Here is a 13,860-nt window from a genome sequence, read left to right as displayed (position 1 = left end):
CATATCCTGACACGCATAAGCCCATACATACAGGCACACACCTACACACATGCTCACATAAGAGTCTCTCAGCTAAGCCAGGCTGTCAGAGATGCTCCTTCCCCTTTGCTATTAAAACTGCTGTGGAGGTGGTGGCAGGCCAGGAAAAGAGCTGGGGAGAAATAATGAGGAAAGGAAGCTAAAGATGGGTTAGCTGAGCACGGGTACACGTGTATGTATAGGACCCACACACCAGGGATGGGAGAGGAAAAGAGGGGCCATTAGAAAGACAAGGGTGGTTGGGGCGCCTGGGTGGCTCAATCGTTAAGCGTCTGCCTTTGGCTGGGGTCATGATCCCAGTGCCCTGGGATCGAGCCCTGCGTCCGGCTCCCTGCTTGGCAGAGAGCCTGCTTCTCCCCGTACCACTCCCCCTGCTTATGTTCCCTCTCTCGCTGTCTTTCTCTCCGTCAAATAAATAAATAAAATCTTTAAAAAAAAAAAAAGAAAGAAAGACAAGGGTGGAAAGAAACGGGGAGAAGATGGAGACACACCCCCTCCTGTACTTCTTCCCTTCTTCCTTTCCCTCCTTCGCCCGGTGATTTCATTCAGGCTTCAGTATGGCAGAACCTTGTTCAGGAGCCTGAGCATGGACAACTCTCCAGGACTATGGTGCCCTCTCCTCGACCCCATTTAAAAAAGTAAGGGAGCAGGGACCCCATCAGTCACCCTGCGGCGTCCTGGTCTCCAGATGGACAAGGTTTCCGTCTCTTTTGTGCGCCTGCTCTCTACCTGGCTATCCCTGAGGGTCAGTCTCAAAGTCCTTGCTATCCTCCCCCAAATATTAAAGTGGCGGTGTCTGCCCCTTTAAAGCAGCAGCCCCCGGTCGGGTTATTGTCTAGCCTTGCAGCCAATCGGCGGCGCCATTGGGGGCGGGGGATCCGGCCTCCTGATTGGCCACCGCGCGCCCCGCCCCGCTCGGGATCCCCGGAGCTGTCCGGCCGTCTCGGTGCTGATCCCGCCGCCGCCCACGGGCCGTGAGCAGCGCTGAGAGGGCATTATGAGCGGGGGCGTCTACGGCGGAGGTGAGCTAGCCTCGGGCTTCAGGCTCCCCAGCCTGTAGCGGCCTCACCGGCAGCCCTGCACCCCGAACCCGCGCGACCTAAGCTCTGGGCACCCCAGGGCCTGTCACCCCGGCGCTCGAACGGGTTTGGGTCCTGCGCCACTCCTACCTTGGTCCTCCCAGGTCGGTCGGTCGCTTGCGCGCCCTGGGCTCACTCTCCACCATCCAACTCACCTCCTCCCGCCCCCACCCCCCACCGGCCCCTTCTTTCCCGGCAAGGAGAGTGGCCTGAATAAGGCCACCGGGCAAGAAGGGACGCTGGAGTCTTGATCCCCACTCCCAGGACCCCGGACTCCAGGCCGAGCTCCCACCTGCCCCGGCAAGCGTTGAAGGTGGCGAGACTGTGGCTCTGCCCTGACCTCCTCTTGGAGCTATCCAGGGGGAGAGAGTTTGGGAGAAGTCCCCTCACACACCTGTCTCCCCGCACAGATGAGGTGGGGGCGCTGGTCTTTGACATTGGCTCCTTCTCTGTCCGCGCTGGGTACGCTGGGGAGGACTGCCCCAAGGTGAGCCTTCCAGCCCCGACCCCAAGTCCTAGGGGCTCCGGACTCCTCTCAAGGCTTCCCAGTGACCCAGGGTTCTCACAACACAGAGAGCAGCTCTGCAGAGCGGGAATGTGGGAGTAAACCCAGGGGCGGGCTGAGGGCCTTGCTATGGGCCTGGACAGGGGCAGGAGGTTGATCCCTCTTCCTGCCCATGCCCCCCTCCAGGCTGACTTCCCCACCACGGTGGGGCTGCTGGCCGCGGAGGAGGGGGGCGGGCTGGAGTTGGAGGGGGAGAAAGAGAAGAAAGGGAAGATCTTCCACATCGACACCAACGCCCTGCATGTGCCTCGGGATGGAGCAGAGGTCATGTCGCCCCTCAAGAATGGCATGAGTAAGGAGCCCCCACCCACCGTCTCCCGCACAGACCCGGAGCCCACACACCACAACCCGGGACACATCACCCCACACCCATGGAGTCTACCTTGCAGCTGCCCACAGCTGCCTGGTTCCCAGCCCAGGGTCCCGACAGATACCTAGGAAGGGGGGATTTCTGCTGGAACTGATCTCACTTCCCCTCACCCGGACTTGGCCTCCCTCCTTGCTTTGCTTCCTGTCCCTGGACCCCTGCCGGCCCACCTTCATCTCTCCATGCTGGTCTCCTGGCCGCAGTTGAGGACTGGGAATGCTTCCGTGCCATCCTGGATCACACCTACAGTAAACACGTCAAGTCCGAGCCCAACCTGCACCCAGTGCTCATGTCCGAGGCCCCGGTAAGTGCCTCACCCAAACCCTAGTCCTGCCCCAGGGGCTCCCTACCTCCTTTCTGCCATTCACTTCTCCCCGGAAAGCATCTGCCATCCATCACTCCACTTAACTTTTCAGACTTTTCTTCCAACTCCACCATCTTCAAGCACTTTTTTTTCCTCCCTGGTTTTAGTCTCTATCCCTCTCCCTCCTCCTGTTTTATCCATTCATATCTTTTGCCCATTCAGGCTTACCCACTGCTGTCCCCCCCCCCCCCCCGCCAAAGTCCTTTTTGGACCTTTTAACTTAAAATTTTTGTCAATGTTATATAGGCACATAACCAATTTGCTTTATAAAGTATGTTAAGAAAAAACTGCCATTCATATCCTCTTCCTTCCATTCCCCTTTTCCAGAGGCAACTGCTTTTCTTTTAGATAAGTTTTGTCATGTTCTTCCATATCTCTAAATATCACACTCAAAATGCTACTTATGGATTTTATGGGTTTAGGCATTGATTTCCCACCGTAGAAAATAAACATTGAGGGGCACCTGGGTGGCTCCATCGGTAGAATGTTGGGACTCTTGATTTCAGCTGAGGTCATGATCTCAGGGTCATGAGATGGAGCCCCACCTGGGGCTTCATGCTGAGCTGGAGCCTGCTTGGGATTCTCTCTCTCCCTTACCCTATGCTCCTCCCCTGCCTCGTGCATGTACACTCTCTGAAAGAAAGAAAGAAAGAAAGAAAGAAAGAAAGAAAGAAAGAAAGAAAGAAAGAAAGAAAACATTGATCTCTCTTTCCTCCTGCAGCTCATACCACACACTTCCCTCATTCCCCAACCTTAAATACAGTTGTATTTTAGATTTTTTTAAAAAATCATTATTCAGTATTTACACTCTTATGTTTATGTATGCTAATCAGGTCTGAGGCGGGCAATAAACTACAGTCACTTTTCTTTCCTGCACAGCTGTTTTCCCTAGAACTGAAAATTGTGCTGGTTTTTATTTTGCTTAGCTTTCTATTTATTTAATAATATGACCCTAAATTATTCATCTGTTTATTACTCATCTGCTTGTTATCTATATCCTTTCTCAAAACATTAACTCCATTAGGTATTCTATCAATTTCATCTTCTTGAAGAAATCTCTCCAAAAACCCACTGATTTGCTCCACTTTGGACTTTTTGCCTCTACACAGAGGACACAACTCTCAGCCTGACGTCTCTCTTCACCATCATCTTAAAGCATCCCTTCACCTCTCTCCTATGCTAGAAGTCCTATTTCTTGTATCTCATTACTCCTTTTCTTGATGTCCTCCCTTGTTTTCCTGGAGCACATCCTCCAGTAACTTTCTTAGAAAGGTCATGAGAAGTAAAAATTTTTAAGACCTTGCATGGCTGACCTTGATCGATAGCTTAGCTAGGTATAACATTCCAGATTGGAAATCATTTTTCTTTAAAATCTTGAAGGTACTTTTCCATTGTCTTCCAGCATCTACTGTTGCCATCTAGAAGGCAGAGCTATCTAATTCCTGATCTTTTGGTGTAATGTTTTTCTTTGTGAAAGTTTATAGAACTTTCACTTTGTCCTCAGTATTGTATAATTTCTCAATATTGTATTGTTTAATATTCATCCATTGCTCTAGACACTCAATATGTCCCTTCAATATAGAAACCTATGTCTTTCAATTCTGTGAAAAGATAAGTCAGTAATTATTTGATTAAATAGTTTTAATTACTTATTTGATGATTTATTTCTCTCAATATTCTCTGTTCTCTCTTTTGGAAAATATTATTTGGATTTTGCACCTCCTAAACAGGTCCTCTCATTTTCTTATTTTTTTTTTTCTTATGTTTTCCTTCCTTTTCTCTTTTCCTCTAATTACCAAGGTATTCCCTCAACTTTATTTTTCAACCCTTCTATTGAGTTTTTCATCTCTCCTCCTGTATTTTCAATCTCCAAGAGCCCTTTTTTGTTCCATGAATGTTACTTTTTAGGACATCTAATCCTTTCTTCATGGGTGCAATATCATCCATTATCTCACTCAGAATATTATTAATTTTGTTTCTGTTTTTGGAAGTTTTCATTTCCCTGCATGATCTCTGTTCTTCCAAATTGGTTTTTCCCCCCTGCCCTTTTTTGGGGGGTCTCTATCTCCTTTTTGAGGCTTTTCTCAGATTTCTGAGAAATCCTTATTGTCTGCTTATGTTTGCAAGTGGTGGACTGAAACACTGATTGGAAGCTGTGTGGGACGGGGCACTCGTTGACTGTGGTGATAAAGGATGTTGCTATAGGATGACTTGCCTGGGATGATTGTTAGGCAGCCTCTGATAATTGGCATGTTTAGATCTCTGATGTAACCCACAGGGAAGACTTGTACCCTACAGACAGGCCTGGTCACCTCCTTTCTGGGAGCCAAGTGAGGGAATAGGGCTGAAGTTCTCACCATTTAATATGCATGGAATCACTTACTTCTCCTGTTTTAAGTATAGTGTCTTCACTCCTGACAGTGTCAAGTGTCCCACCAGTCCAGAGACCCTCAGTTTTACTCTAGGGAATAAACTTCCAGTCTTCTGCAGAGGTTGGGGTGGGTAATAACCCAGTGACATGGAACTGGGAAAAGAGTTTCAGGAGCCGTCACCTAAATAGCTTTAAACAATCTTATTTTAGCTTTCCCTTGACCTTAACTGCCAGAGGTACCCAAAACTACCAATTCCTGAGCTCTCTAAGGATTCTGCAGTTTGACACAGGCTGTTCCTGGCTTTTTCCACTACCAGCTTAGAAGTCAGTGCTCTTGAATCTGTTAAGTCAGTTACCACTCAACTATCTGATTTCCAACCTTCAAAACTATGTTGCTGTTTTCTCCTTCCTTATTATTCCCAAACCTTGAGGGTGTCTGTCTATCTCTCCCTCTCTCTCTTTTTTGAGTTAAAATTCACACAACATAAAATTTAACTTTTTTAATGTTAACAATGTGGCAGCATGTAATACATTCACAATGTTGTGTAGCCATCATCTTTATCTAGTTCCCCAACATTTTCATCACCTCAAAAGAAAGTACGTTTTCATTAACCAGTTTCTTTCTACTCTCCCTGCCCTTGGCAACCATCAATCTGCTTTCTGTCTCAATGAATGTATCTATTCTGGATCTTTCTTATAAGTGGAATCATACAACATGTGACTTATGTCTGTATTCTTTCACTTAGCATACTTTCAAGGTTCATCCATGCTGTAGCATTTATCAGTATTTTATTCTGTTTCATGGCTGAGTAACATTCCATTATATGGATATACCACAATTTGTTTTTCCAATTTATCCATTCATGGATTTTTGGGTTGTTTCCATGTTTGGCTATTGTGGATAGTGCTGTTATGAATAGTTGTGCATATGGATTTATTTCAGTACCTGTTTTCAGTTCTTTTGGATATATAACTAGGAGTGGAATTGCTGGGTCATATGGTAATTCTATGTTTAAATTTTTGAGGAACTACTGATTGTTTTCCACAGTGGCTGAACAATTTCACCTTCCCACCAGCAATGTACAAGGGTTTCAGTTTTTCTATATCCTTTTTTTTCTTAATTATTATCAACACTCCAGTGAGTATGAAGTGGTATCTCATTGTGCTTTCGAATTGCATATCCCTAATGGCTAACAATGTTGAGCATCTTCTCATGTGCTGGTTGGCTTTTGTGGCTTTATGTCTTTTTTTTTTTTTTAAGATTTACTTATTTATTTTAGAGAGACAGAGAGAGCACAAGCAGGAGGGGCAGAGAGAGAGGGAGAGAGAATCTCAAGCTGACTCTGTGCTGATTACAGAGCCTGATGAGGGGCTCAATCTCACAACCATGATATCACGACCTGAGCCGAAACCAAGAGTCAGACACTTAACCAACTGCACCACCCTGGCGCCACCCCCTGTTTTAAAAAGTAACCTCTGTGCCCAATGTGGGGCTCGAACTCTTGACTCCAAGATCAAGAGTTGCATGCTCTTCCAACTGAGCCAGCCAGGCGCCATGGGTGTATGTCTTTTTTTTATTGCCCTCCTTTTTTAAAGATTTTATTTATTTATTTGAGAGAGAGACAGAGAAAGAGAGAGCACGAGTGGGGGGAGAGGCAGAGGGAGAAGCAGACTCCCCGCTGAGCAGGGAGCCCGATGTAGGGCTCAATCTCAGGACTCTGAGATCATGACCTGAGCTAAAGGCAGATGCTTAACCAACGGAGCCACCCAGGCACCCCTAAATTACCCCTTTATTATACTTTTGCTGGGATCTTGGAAGAGGATAAAATTGGATGTTTGTATTCAATCCACAGTTTCTACCAGAAATCCTCTTCCCAGCTTTCTTGCCTTTGAGATGATTAAAATGAGGAAGAGGGATAAACTCCTTTCAGTAGCCCGAAGTATATATTGTACAATAAAGAACAGTGGGCCAGCAGTCAAGAGACTATGACTCTACCAAGCTCTACCAAGGGCTTTGTGTGTGAACTTGGTCAAGTAACTCTCCCTCTCTGAGTTTGGATTTCCTCAGCTGGGTTTGGATTGTAATCTTTAAAGTTCTTCATAGTTCTCACATTCTTAAGGTCTGTGTGGATCAAGAGGCCAGACCTCTGTCCCCAGTCCAAGTTGTGTGTTTGTGTGTGTGTGTCTGTGCCTCTCCCTTTTTGAATCCTCCCCTCCTGCACTTTCTCCCCAGTGGAACACACGGGCCAAGCGGGAGAAGCTGACAGAGCTGATGTTCGAGCAGTACAACATTCCTGCCTTCTTCTTATGCAAGACAGCTGTGCTCACCGCGTATGCTCTGGCTTGAGCGGCTCTGGCTGGGTGGAGGGCCAGGGTGGGGTTTGTGGTGTGCCAAGCTGGAGGCTGGACCTGATCCTGTAGAGATCAGTGTCCTGGATGGGCAGACACACGCCCTGTGCCCCATTAGTGCAGAGGGGCCCCTGTGGGCTAAGTGCTTTTGACCCTGGGGTGGCCAGATCAGCAGCTCTTTCCTATTCCTTGGATCAGGATGAATGGGGGGTGGGTGGGGAGGAGAGTTGGACCACATAGATAGCAGGGGCTGGGACTGGAGAGAACAGGGAGGAATATAGAACACTGAGGAGTTTCCTCCCCAAGCAGCCAATCAGCATTCATTTTTTAAGGATCTGCCTTGCATTGACCCCTGTGCTAGGCCCTGGGGCAATATGGCCCCTCATTTCAAGGAGCCCACAGAGCACTGAACCAAGACTAAAGAGAAACTGGGAGCTCAGAAGGAAGGAAAAAGAGGAAGAAGCTGTGACTCAGACAGGGAAGAAGAGACAGGGGTCTCAGGAACCTTTCTCCAGTGATGGGTCATAAACCAGAATGAGAGATTAGCAGACTGTGGATAGGCTGGACCAGGAGAACAGAGAATGACCAGGCCAGACCTGAGTCCCAGTCCCCTCACTTGCTGCTGCTGTCTCTTTGACCTACCCATCCCACGCCAGCTTTGCAAACGGACGTTCCACGGGCCTGGTGCTGGACAGTGGGGCCACCCACACCACAGCCATCCCAGTACATGATGGCTACGTCCTGCAGCAAGGTGGGGCCTCGACCGGGGTCGTGGATGCCTTGGGGGTGGGGGGAGGGACTGGCCCCTAACGCCCTGTCCCTTTCCAGGCATTGTCAAGTCACCCCTGGCAGGAGATTTCATCTCTATGCAGTGCCGGGAACTCTTCCAGGAAATGGCCATTGACATCATCCCGCCTTACATGATTGCAGCCAAGGTGGGGCCTCCGGGGAGTCTTGGGCACTCACCCTATGACTATTGACCCACGGACCCACTAGATATCAGAAAGGGGAGCAGCAGGGTCCCCAGAGGACCCTCGGTCCAGTTCCTTAATTTACAGTCGGACAGGCTGAAGGACGTGGCCAAGGTCATATGGCCAGCTAGTAGCAGGACGTATGGGGGCCAGTGCGACAGATCCAGGTTCAAGGTCTGCCTCTGCCATGTGAGAGCTGCATGACCTAGAGCAGGAGATCGAAGCTCCCCGCACCTCAGTTTCTTCCCCTGCAAAGTGGAAAAACAGCATACAGGGTTGCTGTGAGTGTTGAGACACTGCATGCGAGGGTCCACCCTGGACCCTCACATGGAACATGGCTGCTTCTTTAAGGTTCTCGTCTCCCAGTGTATTCCCCATGCCCTCCGCTTTCTCTGGCTGGGGTCTTTCAGATCAGCTGTACCTGCTGCATGAATGGTGGACATGGGGACAGGCTCTCCCCATTCTCTCCTTTGACAGGGAAGGAGAGACCCCTCTTGTGGGCAACAGAGCAAAGAACCCAGTGCCTGTTAGCTGCAGGAGCACAGGTGTGGGCAGGGTGTGCTGGGCAGGGTGCTCATAGGCTTTGTGCCCCACAGGAACCCGTACGGGAGGGCGCCCCTCCAAACTGGAAGAAGAAGGAGAAGCTACCCCAGGTTTCCAAGTCCTGGCATAACTACATGTGCAATGTGAGGAGAGAGTCCCCCGAAACAGCCCGGCCCCTCCCCAGCTCCTAGTCCCCTGCCATGAGTAGAGGGGAAGGGACAGAGAGGCCCTGCAGGCGGGCGGCTTGGGGGTGCTGCGGAGGGAGCCCAGGCCCTCACCAGCTCCCTGGGTCCTCAGGAGGTGATTCAGGACTTCCAGGCCTCGGTGCTGCAGGTCTCAGACTCTCCCTACGATGAGCAGTAAGTGGAGCCCACGGCCCAGGGGTGGGAAAGAGGGCAGGCCTGGGACTCCGGGGATACCTCTGGCCCTCTGTAAGCACCCCCAGGCAGAGTCTCTCTCTCTCCTGGGCAGGGTGGCCGCGCAGATGCCCACAGTGCACTACGAAATGCCCAACGGCTACAACACAGACTACGGGGCTGAGCGGCTCCGCATTCCTGAGGGCCTGTTTGACCCCTCCAATGTCAAGGTTGGCCCTGGTGGAGGGTATCGAGGTGGGGGCTGGTTGGATTCCCCAGATGCCAGCGTGTGGGGGTGGGGAGCTGGGAAGGATCCCTGGGGTCTGGGGAGAGAGGGCAGAGGCCCACAACCCAGGTCACCTTTCTCGGCAGGGCCTGTCGGGGAACACCATGCTTGGTGTGGGCCACGTGGTGACCACCAGCATCGGCATGTGTGACATCGACATCCGCCCGGTGAGGCCCGAGCCTGTGTCTGGGCAAAGGGGCCCAGGAGCGGTGGGGAGACGGGCAGGGGCTGTGCCCTGAAGGCGCACTCCTCTCTGCTCTCAGGGCTTGTACGGCAGTGTCATTGTCACGGGCGGGAACACGCTGCTCCAGGGCTTCACGGACAGGCTCAATCGAGAGCTTTCCCAGAAGACCCCGCCGGTAGGAGCCCACCCCGACCAGGGTCCTGGCTTAGCTCTTCAGGACCCAGTCCTTCCTCCTTCCCCAACGGCGAGCCTTCAGGCCACCAGAGCAGACCCCTCCCCCTGTGGCTTCCCAGTCTTCCCCATTTCCAGCCCTGTCCCTTCCCAGAACCCAGGTGTCTGCTTCCCCCAGCCCCTCTTTCCCCCCAGAGCATGCGGCTGAAGCTCATCGCCAGCAACAGCACCATGGAGCGCAAGTTCAGCCCCTGGATCGGGGGCTCCATCCTGGCCTCACTGGTGAGAGGGAAGGGGCCTTGGCCTGGCACTGACTGTGGGAAAGGGTCAGACCCACACAGCCCCATCCCCTTGCCCACCGCCTCCTTATTCATTCATTCAACAAACATTTATTTTTGAGAAAGACCAGTCAGTGCTTCCAGAAGGGTGAATAAGCCATCGGCACAAATCAGGGAGCAGAAGGACAGGAAGCTGGAGAGATTGGCTGGGTGAGGCACCCGCTGTACTTAGCAGAGGGGAGACACTGAAGGTTTGGGGCGAGGACGCGATGTGACAGTCCCAGGCATGTTTGGAAAGCCTACGTCAGGAATGAGTCTTTGGAGATCAGGGTGTGAGCTGGACACGGCGGGACCTTGGGAGGGGGCTCCTTCCATTGTCCCAGAGTCACAGAGTGAGTAGCAGTGAGGATGGGGTGGTGGGCAAGAGGCAGATAGAGAAGGAGACAGGCAGGCTGGTTCTGGAGCAGTAGGTGAGGAGTCCTGTCTGGGCCTGCTGCTGGGCACAGGCAAGACGCTGAGCAGGGAGCTGGAGAGGCAAACTATCTCACGGGTGTAGGTCACACGGAGGGGACAGTGGGGCTATGACAGAGCAGGAAGGACATCTCCTAGAGGGGCAGCCCCCAAGGAGACAGAAACAAGGGTCAGAAATACAGGAAGCTGACGGTGTGAAGTTAGCTGGGGGCTGGGAACCTGTCAGCCATCCAGTTCCTGTGGGCCCACCTGCATGCCCGACCTAGTCCCCGCTCCAGGAGCAGGCCCAGTCCAGAGGCTGAGAGCATTAAACAGGAAGTCACCACAAAGTGTGGGGGTGTTCCTTCAAGGGAGGACCTGATCTAGTTCAAGGGTCACGAAGGGCCTCCTAAGGAGCATTCAAGCTGAGATGGAAGACTGAGTAAGAACTCTTGAGGCAAAGACGGAGAGAGGGTGCCTGGGCCATGGAGAGAGGCAGGCGAGACCAAAGGCAATGGGCAGACGCAGGCGGACCCGAGGTCAGGAAGCTCACTGGGGCAGTAGAGTGGAGAGTGGCTTGACCGGGGCTGCTGTGGTCTCCACTGTGACTGGGGCTTGACAGAGGAGTGGGTATCAGGCTGTGGAACCGGGAGCTCATCTGGGGTCCAATGGACAGAATGTGGACAGCATTTGGATACAAGAAGTTAGCGAGAAGGCGTCCAGGACAATGCCCAGGCTGCTAGCTCCTGGCAGCTATGTCCAAGAGGAATGTAATGCGAACCACATATACAACTTTAAATTTTCTAGTAGCTGTATTTTAAAAGAGCACCAAAAATCAGGTGAAATTAAGTTTAAAGAGTATACTTTATTTGGGGCGCCTGGCTGGCTCAGTTGGTAGGGCATGCGATTCTTGATCTAGGCGTTGTGAGTTCAAGCCCCATGTGGGTGTGGAGATTACTTAAAAACTGAGTCAGCCAGATGCCCCTACTTAAAAATAAAATCATTAAAAAAAAAGAATGCACTTTAATTCAATATATCCAAAATATTATCATTTCAATGTGTGATCAATATAAAAATGAGATTTTTACATTCTCTTTCCTGGACTTAGTCTTCAGTATCCGTTGTGTGTTCTATAACTGTAGAGCACATCTCAATTCCGACTAGCCGCACTTCAAGTGCTCTAGGACCACTATATCGGCCACGCTAGTATAGAAGGTAGGAAAGACCACCGAGGCAGGTTTGGGCCAGGCCTGGGGGAGCTCAGTGGTGGACATGCTGAGTTTGCGGTCCTGAGGGGCTCCGAAGGCTGTGTCCAAAAGACAGCTGAGTATTTGGGTCTAGTATTCAGCTTCAGAAACGGGAGATTGAGGGAGGAGTAGGGTTTCAGTGCATGAGCAAAAGTCCCAGGAGTGGAGGAGCTGGTTCAGGAAGGCTTGAACTGTGAGCCCAGGAGAGAAGCAGAGACAGTACCAGGGACACAGGCACTAGCTTTCAGGCAGAGATTAAGCAACCATCAGAGAAAAGGGAAAGTCTGAGATGCCCAGCACAAGAGACCCTCAAGGGCCAAGGTTCAATGTGGGGAGTGGCGTGCAGAGTGAAGACAACTCCATCCAGAAGTTAGGTGGCACAGGAATGGTGAGGGTGGAGGAAAGATTCTTTCTGGGAATGTGGGAGACTGGACAAGTTGGTAAGGCCTGATGGAGTGATAGGTGCAGGAGGAATTGGGGGAGGGAGGTTGGGAGGCCAGGTTGGCTGGCCTGAGGCTGTAAGCTCCACTACCCAGCTCTAGCCCAGCGCCTGGCCCAGGGCAGACAGATGTGCAATAAATACTTGTTGAATGAATGAATCAACGTCGTGACTGAACGACACGAGCAGGGGTATTCACCCTCTGAATATGAAGGAGGGCTAGGAGGCTTGGGGAGGTCGCTGCGGAAGGGATTGGGCGAGGGTCGGAGGGCAGGAGGAGGTTTTCCGAGGGGCTGGGCCTGCACGGGTGGAATGTGGGGAGGCGCGACCACCCCCCTTCCTCCAGGACCGTTCTGATGGCCTCTGTCGTGCCCCCCGCCCCCAGGGCACTTTCCAGCAGATGTGGATCTCCAAGCAGGAATATGAGGAGGGAGGGAAGCAGTGCGTGGAGCGGAAGTGCCCCTGAGGGCGCCCCCTCAACACCCACACGCCAGCCCGCCGCGGTGGGGTAGGGGACGCCAAAAGGCGGGGAAAGGGTTTCCCGGCTCGGCCTCGGCTCGGCCTCCGCCAGCGCAGATCGAAGCCCCCACCCCCATGCCCTCGTCTCTCCCCATCCCCTCTCGTCCGCTTAGATTGTGATGTTTCTGGGTTGAAAGGAGTAAAAATGTTTTAAGAAAAAAAAAAAGTTTGGCCTCCTTGGTGGGGGGCGGGAGTGGGGCAGGGGCCTGGGGGGAGGCGAGGGGAGGGCCACACCTACGTCCCTTGGTGATCCCACGGTGGACGCCGGGGCAAAGTCTGCGGGCCGGGGCAGAGCCCCAGAAGCCTCAGGTTTCAAAGGGGCGGCGACCCAGGGAGGATCACGCAGCGAGGGTCCGGCAGAGGCCCGCGAGAAGGCCCCAGCTAGGAGCCGAGTTGGGGCGGGAAGGGGGTGCTGGAGACCCGACCCCCTGGCAGGGGTGGGCGGGGCCTGGGTGGGCGGGGCCTCGGGTGGGAGGCGGTGCCTAAGCCTCAGCGAAACTGCTCTCAGGTGAGCCGGGCTGCGCGGCGTCTTCCTTCTTCGGGTTCTTGGCACTGGCAAGAATGGGGCGGGGACGGGGGCACTGGTGCGCCCCGGCAGCTCTGAGTTTCTCTCCCAATTTGGGTAGGAGCTGAGGTTTCCCAAGGGAGACCCCGACATGGGGCCCCTGAGCCCTTCTATTCCAGAGCTACTTGTCTGGAGGGCCTCGGTAGGGCTTGGGGACCTGCACGCCCCCGTGAAATTTTGGGTAAAACTTAGCAGTTTGTGCCTGTGATGTGTTCCTGGGGTGCCCAGACCCAGCAGAGGTAGAAATCAAGTCGTCCCGTCACCAAAGAGACGCAGGTGCCCAGAGAAGACCATGAGTTGTTGAAGGTCATCCAACTCTGCCCAGGCCTTGACCAGGACTCTTTCCGTCAATGCCTGGTGGGCCTCGACCCCGCAGCTCCAGGAGAACCCCAACATGGAGCACTCACTGGTCCCGCTTGACCATATGCTCCCACCCAATGCCCCTCCCTCCCCAGAAGTTAATAGGAGCCTGAGACCCACTTTTCAGCCTGATTGCAATGATAGAGGCATCTACGTGGCCAGACCACCCCCACCCCCACCCCCACCCCAGGTCACACCACTGCGGCAACTTCAGTTTAGGATCGTTTGGGGGCAGGTGTCGGAACCGGGAACTAATGTGTTATAAGGCCTGGCTGGGCACTCACTGGTGGGCCTGCAAGCCGGACGACTTGAGGGGGAGCGAGGTTTTCGTGGTGGGGAGCTTAGGAAGGGGTCCCC

At 52.5% G+C, this 13,860-nt stretch overlaps 1 protein-coding gene across 1 annotated transcript; it reads left to right on the top strand.

Moving 5' to 3' along the window:
* Positions 1–916: 916 nt before the first annotated feature.
* Positions 917–12,730, top strand: ACTL6B (actin like 6B). The gene is made up of 14 exons (XM_036073361.2): positions 917–1,061; positions 1,529–1,605; positions 1,810–1,975; positions 2,254–2,354; positions 7,019–7,116; positions 7,791–7,885; positions 7,963–8,069; positions 8,702–8,791; positions 8,946–9,007; positions 9,120–9,234; positions 9,377–9,457; positions 9,554–9,649; positions 9,841–9,927; positions 12,445–12,730. The coding sequence occupies exons 1-14, from the start codon at positions 1,037–1,039 to the stop codon at positions 12,523–12,525; spliced, it is 1,281 nt and encodes a 426-aa protein (XP_035929254.1). The 5' UTR covers positions 917–1,036; the 3' UTR covers positions 12,526–12,730.
* The last annotated feature ends 1,130 nt before the right edge of the window (positions 12,731–13,860 follow it).

This window comes from Halichoerus grypus, chromosome 6 (genome assembly GCF_964656455.1).
Source record: "Halichoerus grypus chromosome 6, mHalGry1.hap1.1, whole genome shotgun sequence".
In the NCBI taxonomy this organism is placed as follows: domain Eukaryota; kingdom Metazoa; phylum Chordata; class Mammalia; order Carnivora; family Phocidae; genus Halichoerus; species Halichoerus grypus.
Note: the sequence above shows the minus strand (reverse complement) of the source record. Positions and strands in the feature narration are given on the sequence as shown.

Excerpts from the sequence above, each read along its gene's own strand:
- ACTL6B (XM_036073361.2), top strand. The coding sequence starts at position 1,037 with ATGAGCGGGGGCGTCTACGGCGGAG. Across the intron at positions 2,355-7,018 it reads TGCTCATGTCCGAGGCCCCG|TGGAACACACGGGCCAAGCG; the intron begins GTAAGTGCCTCA and ends CTTTCTCCCCAG. Across the intron at positions 7,117-7,790 it reads AAGACAGCTGTGCTCACCGC|CTTTGCAAACGGACGTTCCA; the intron begins GTATGCTCTGGC and ends ATCCCACGCCAG.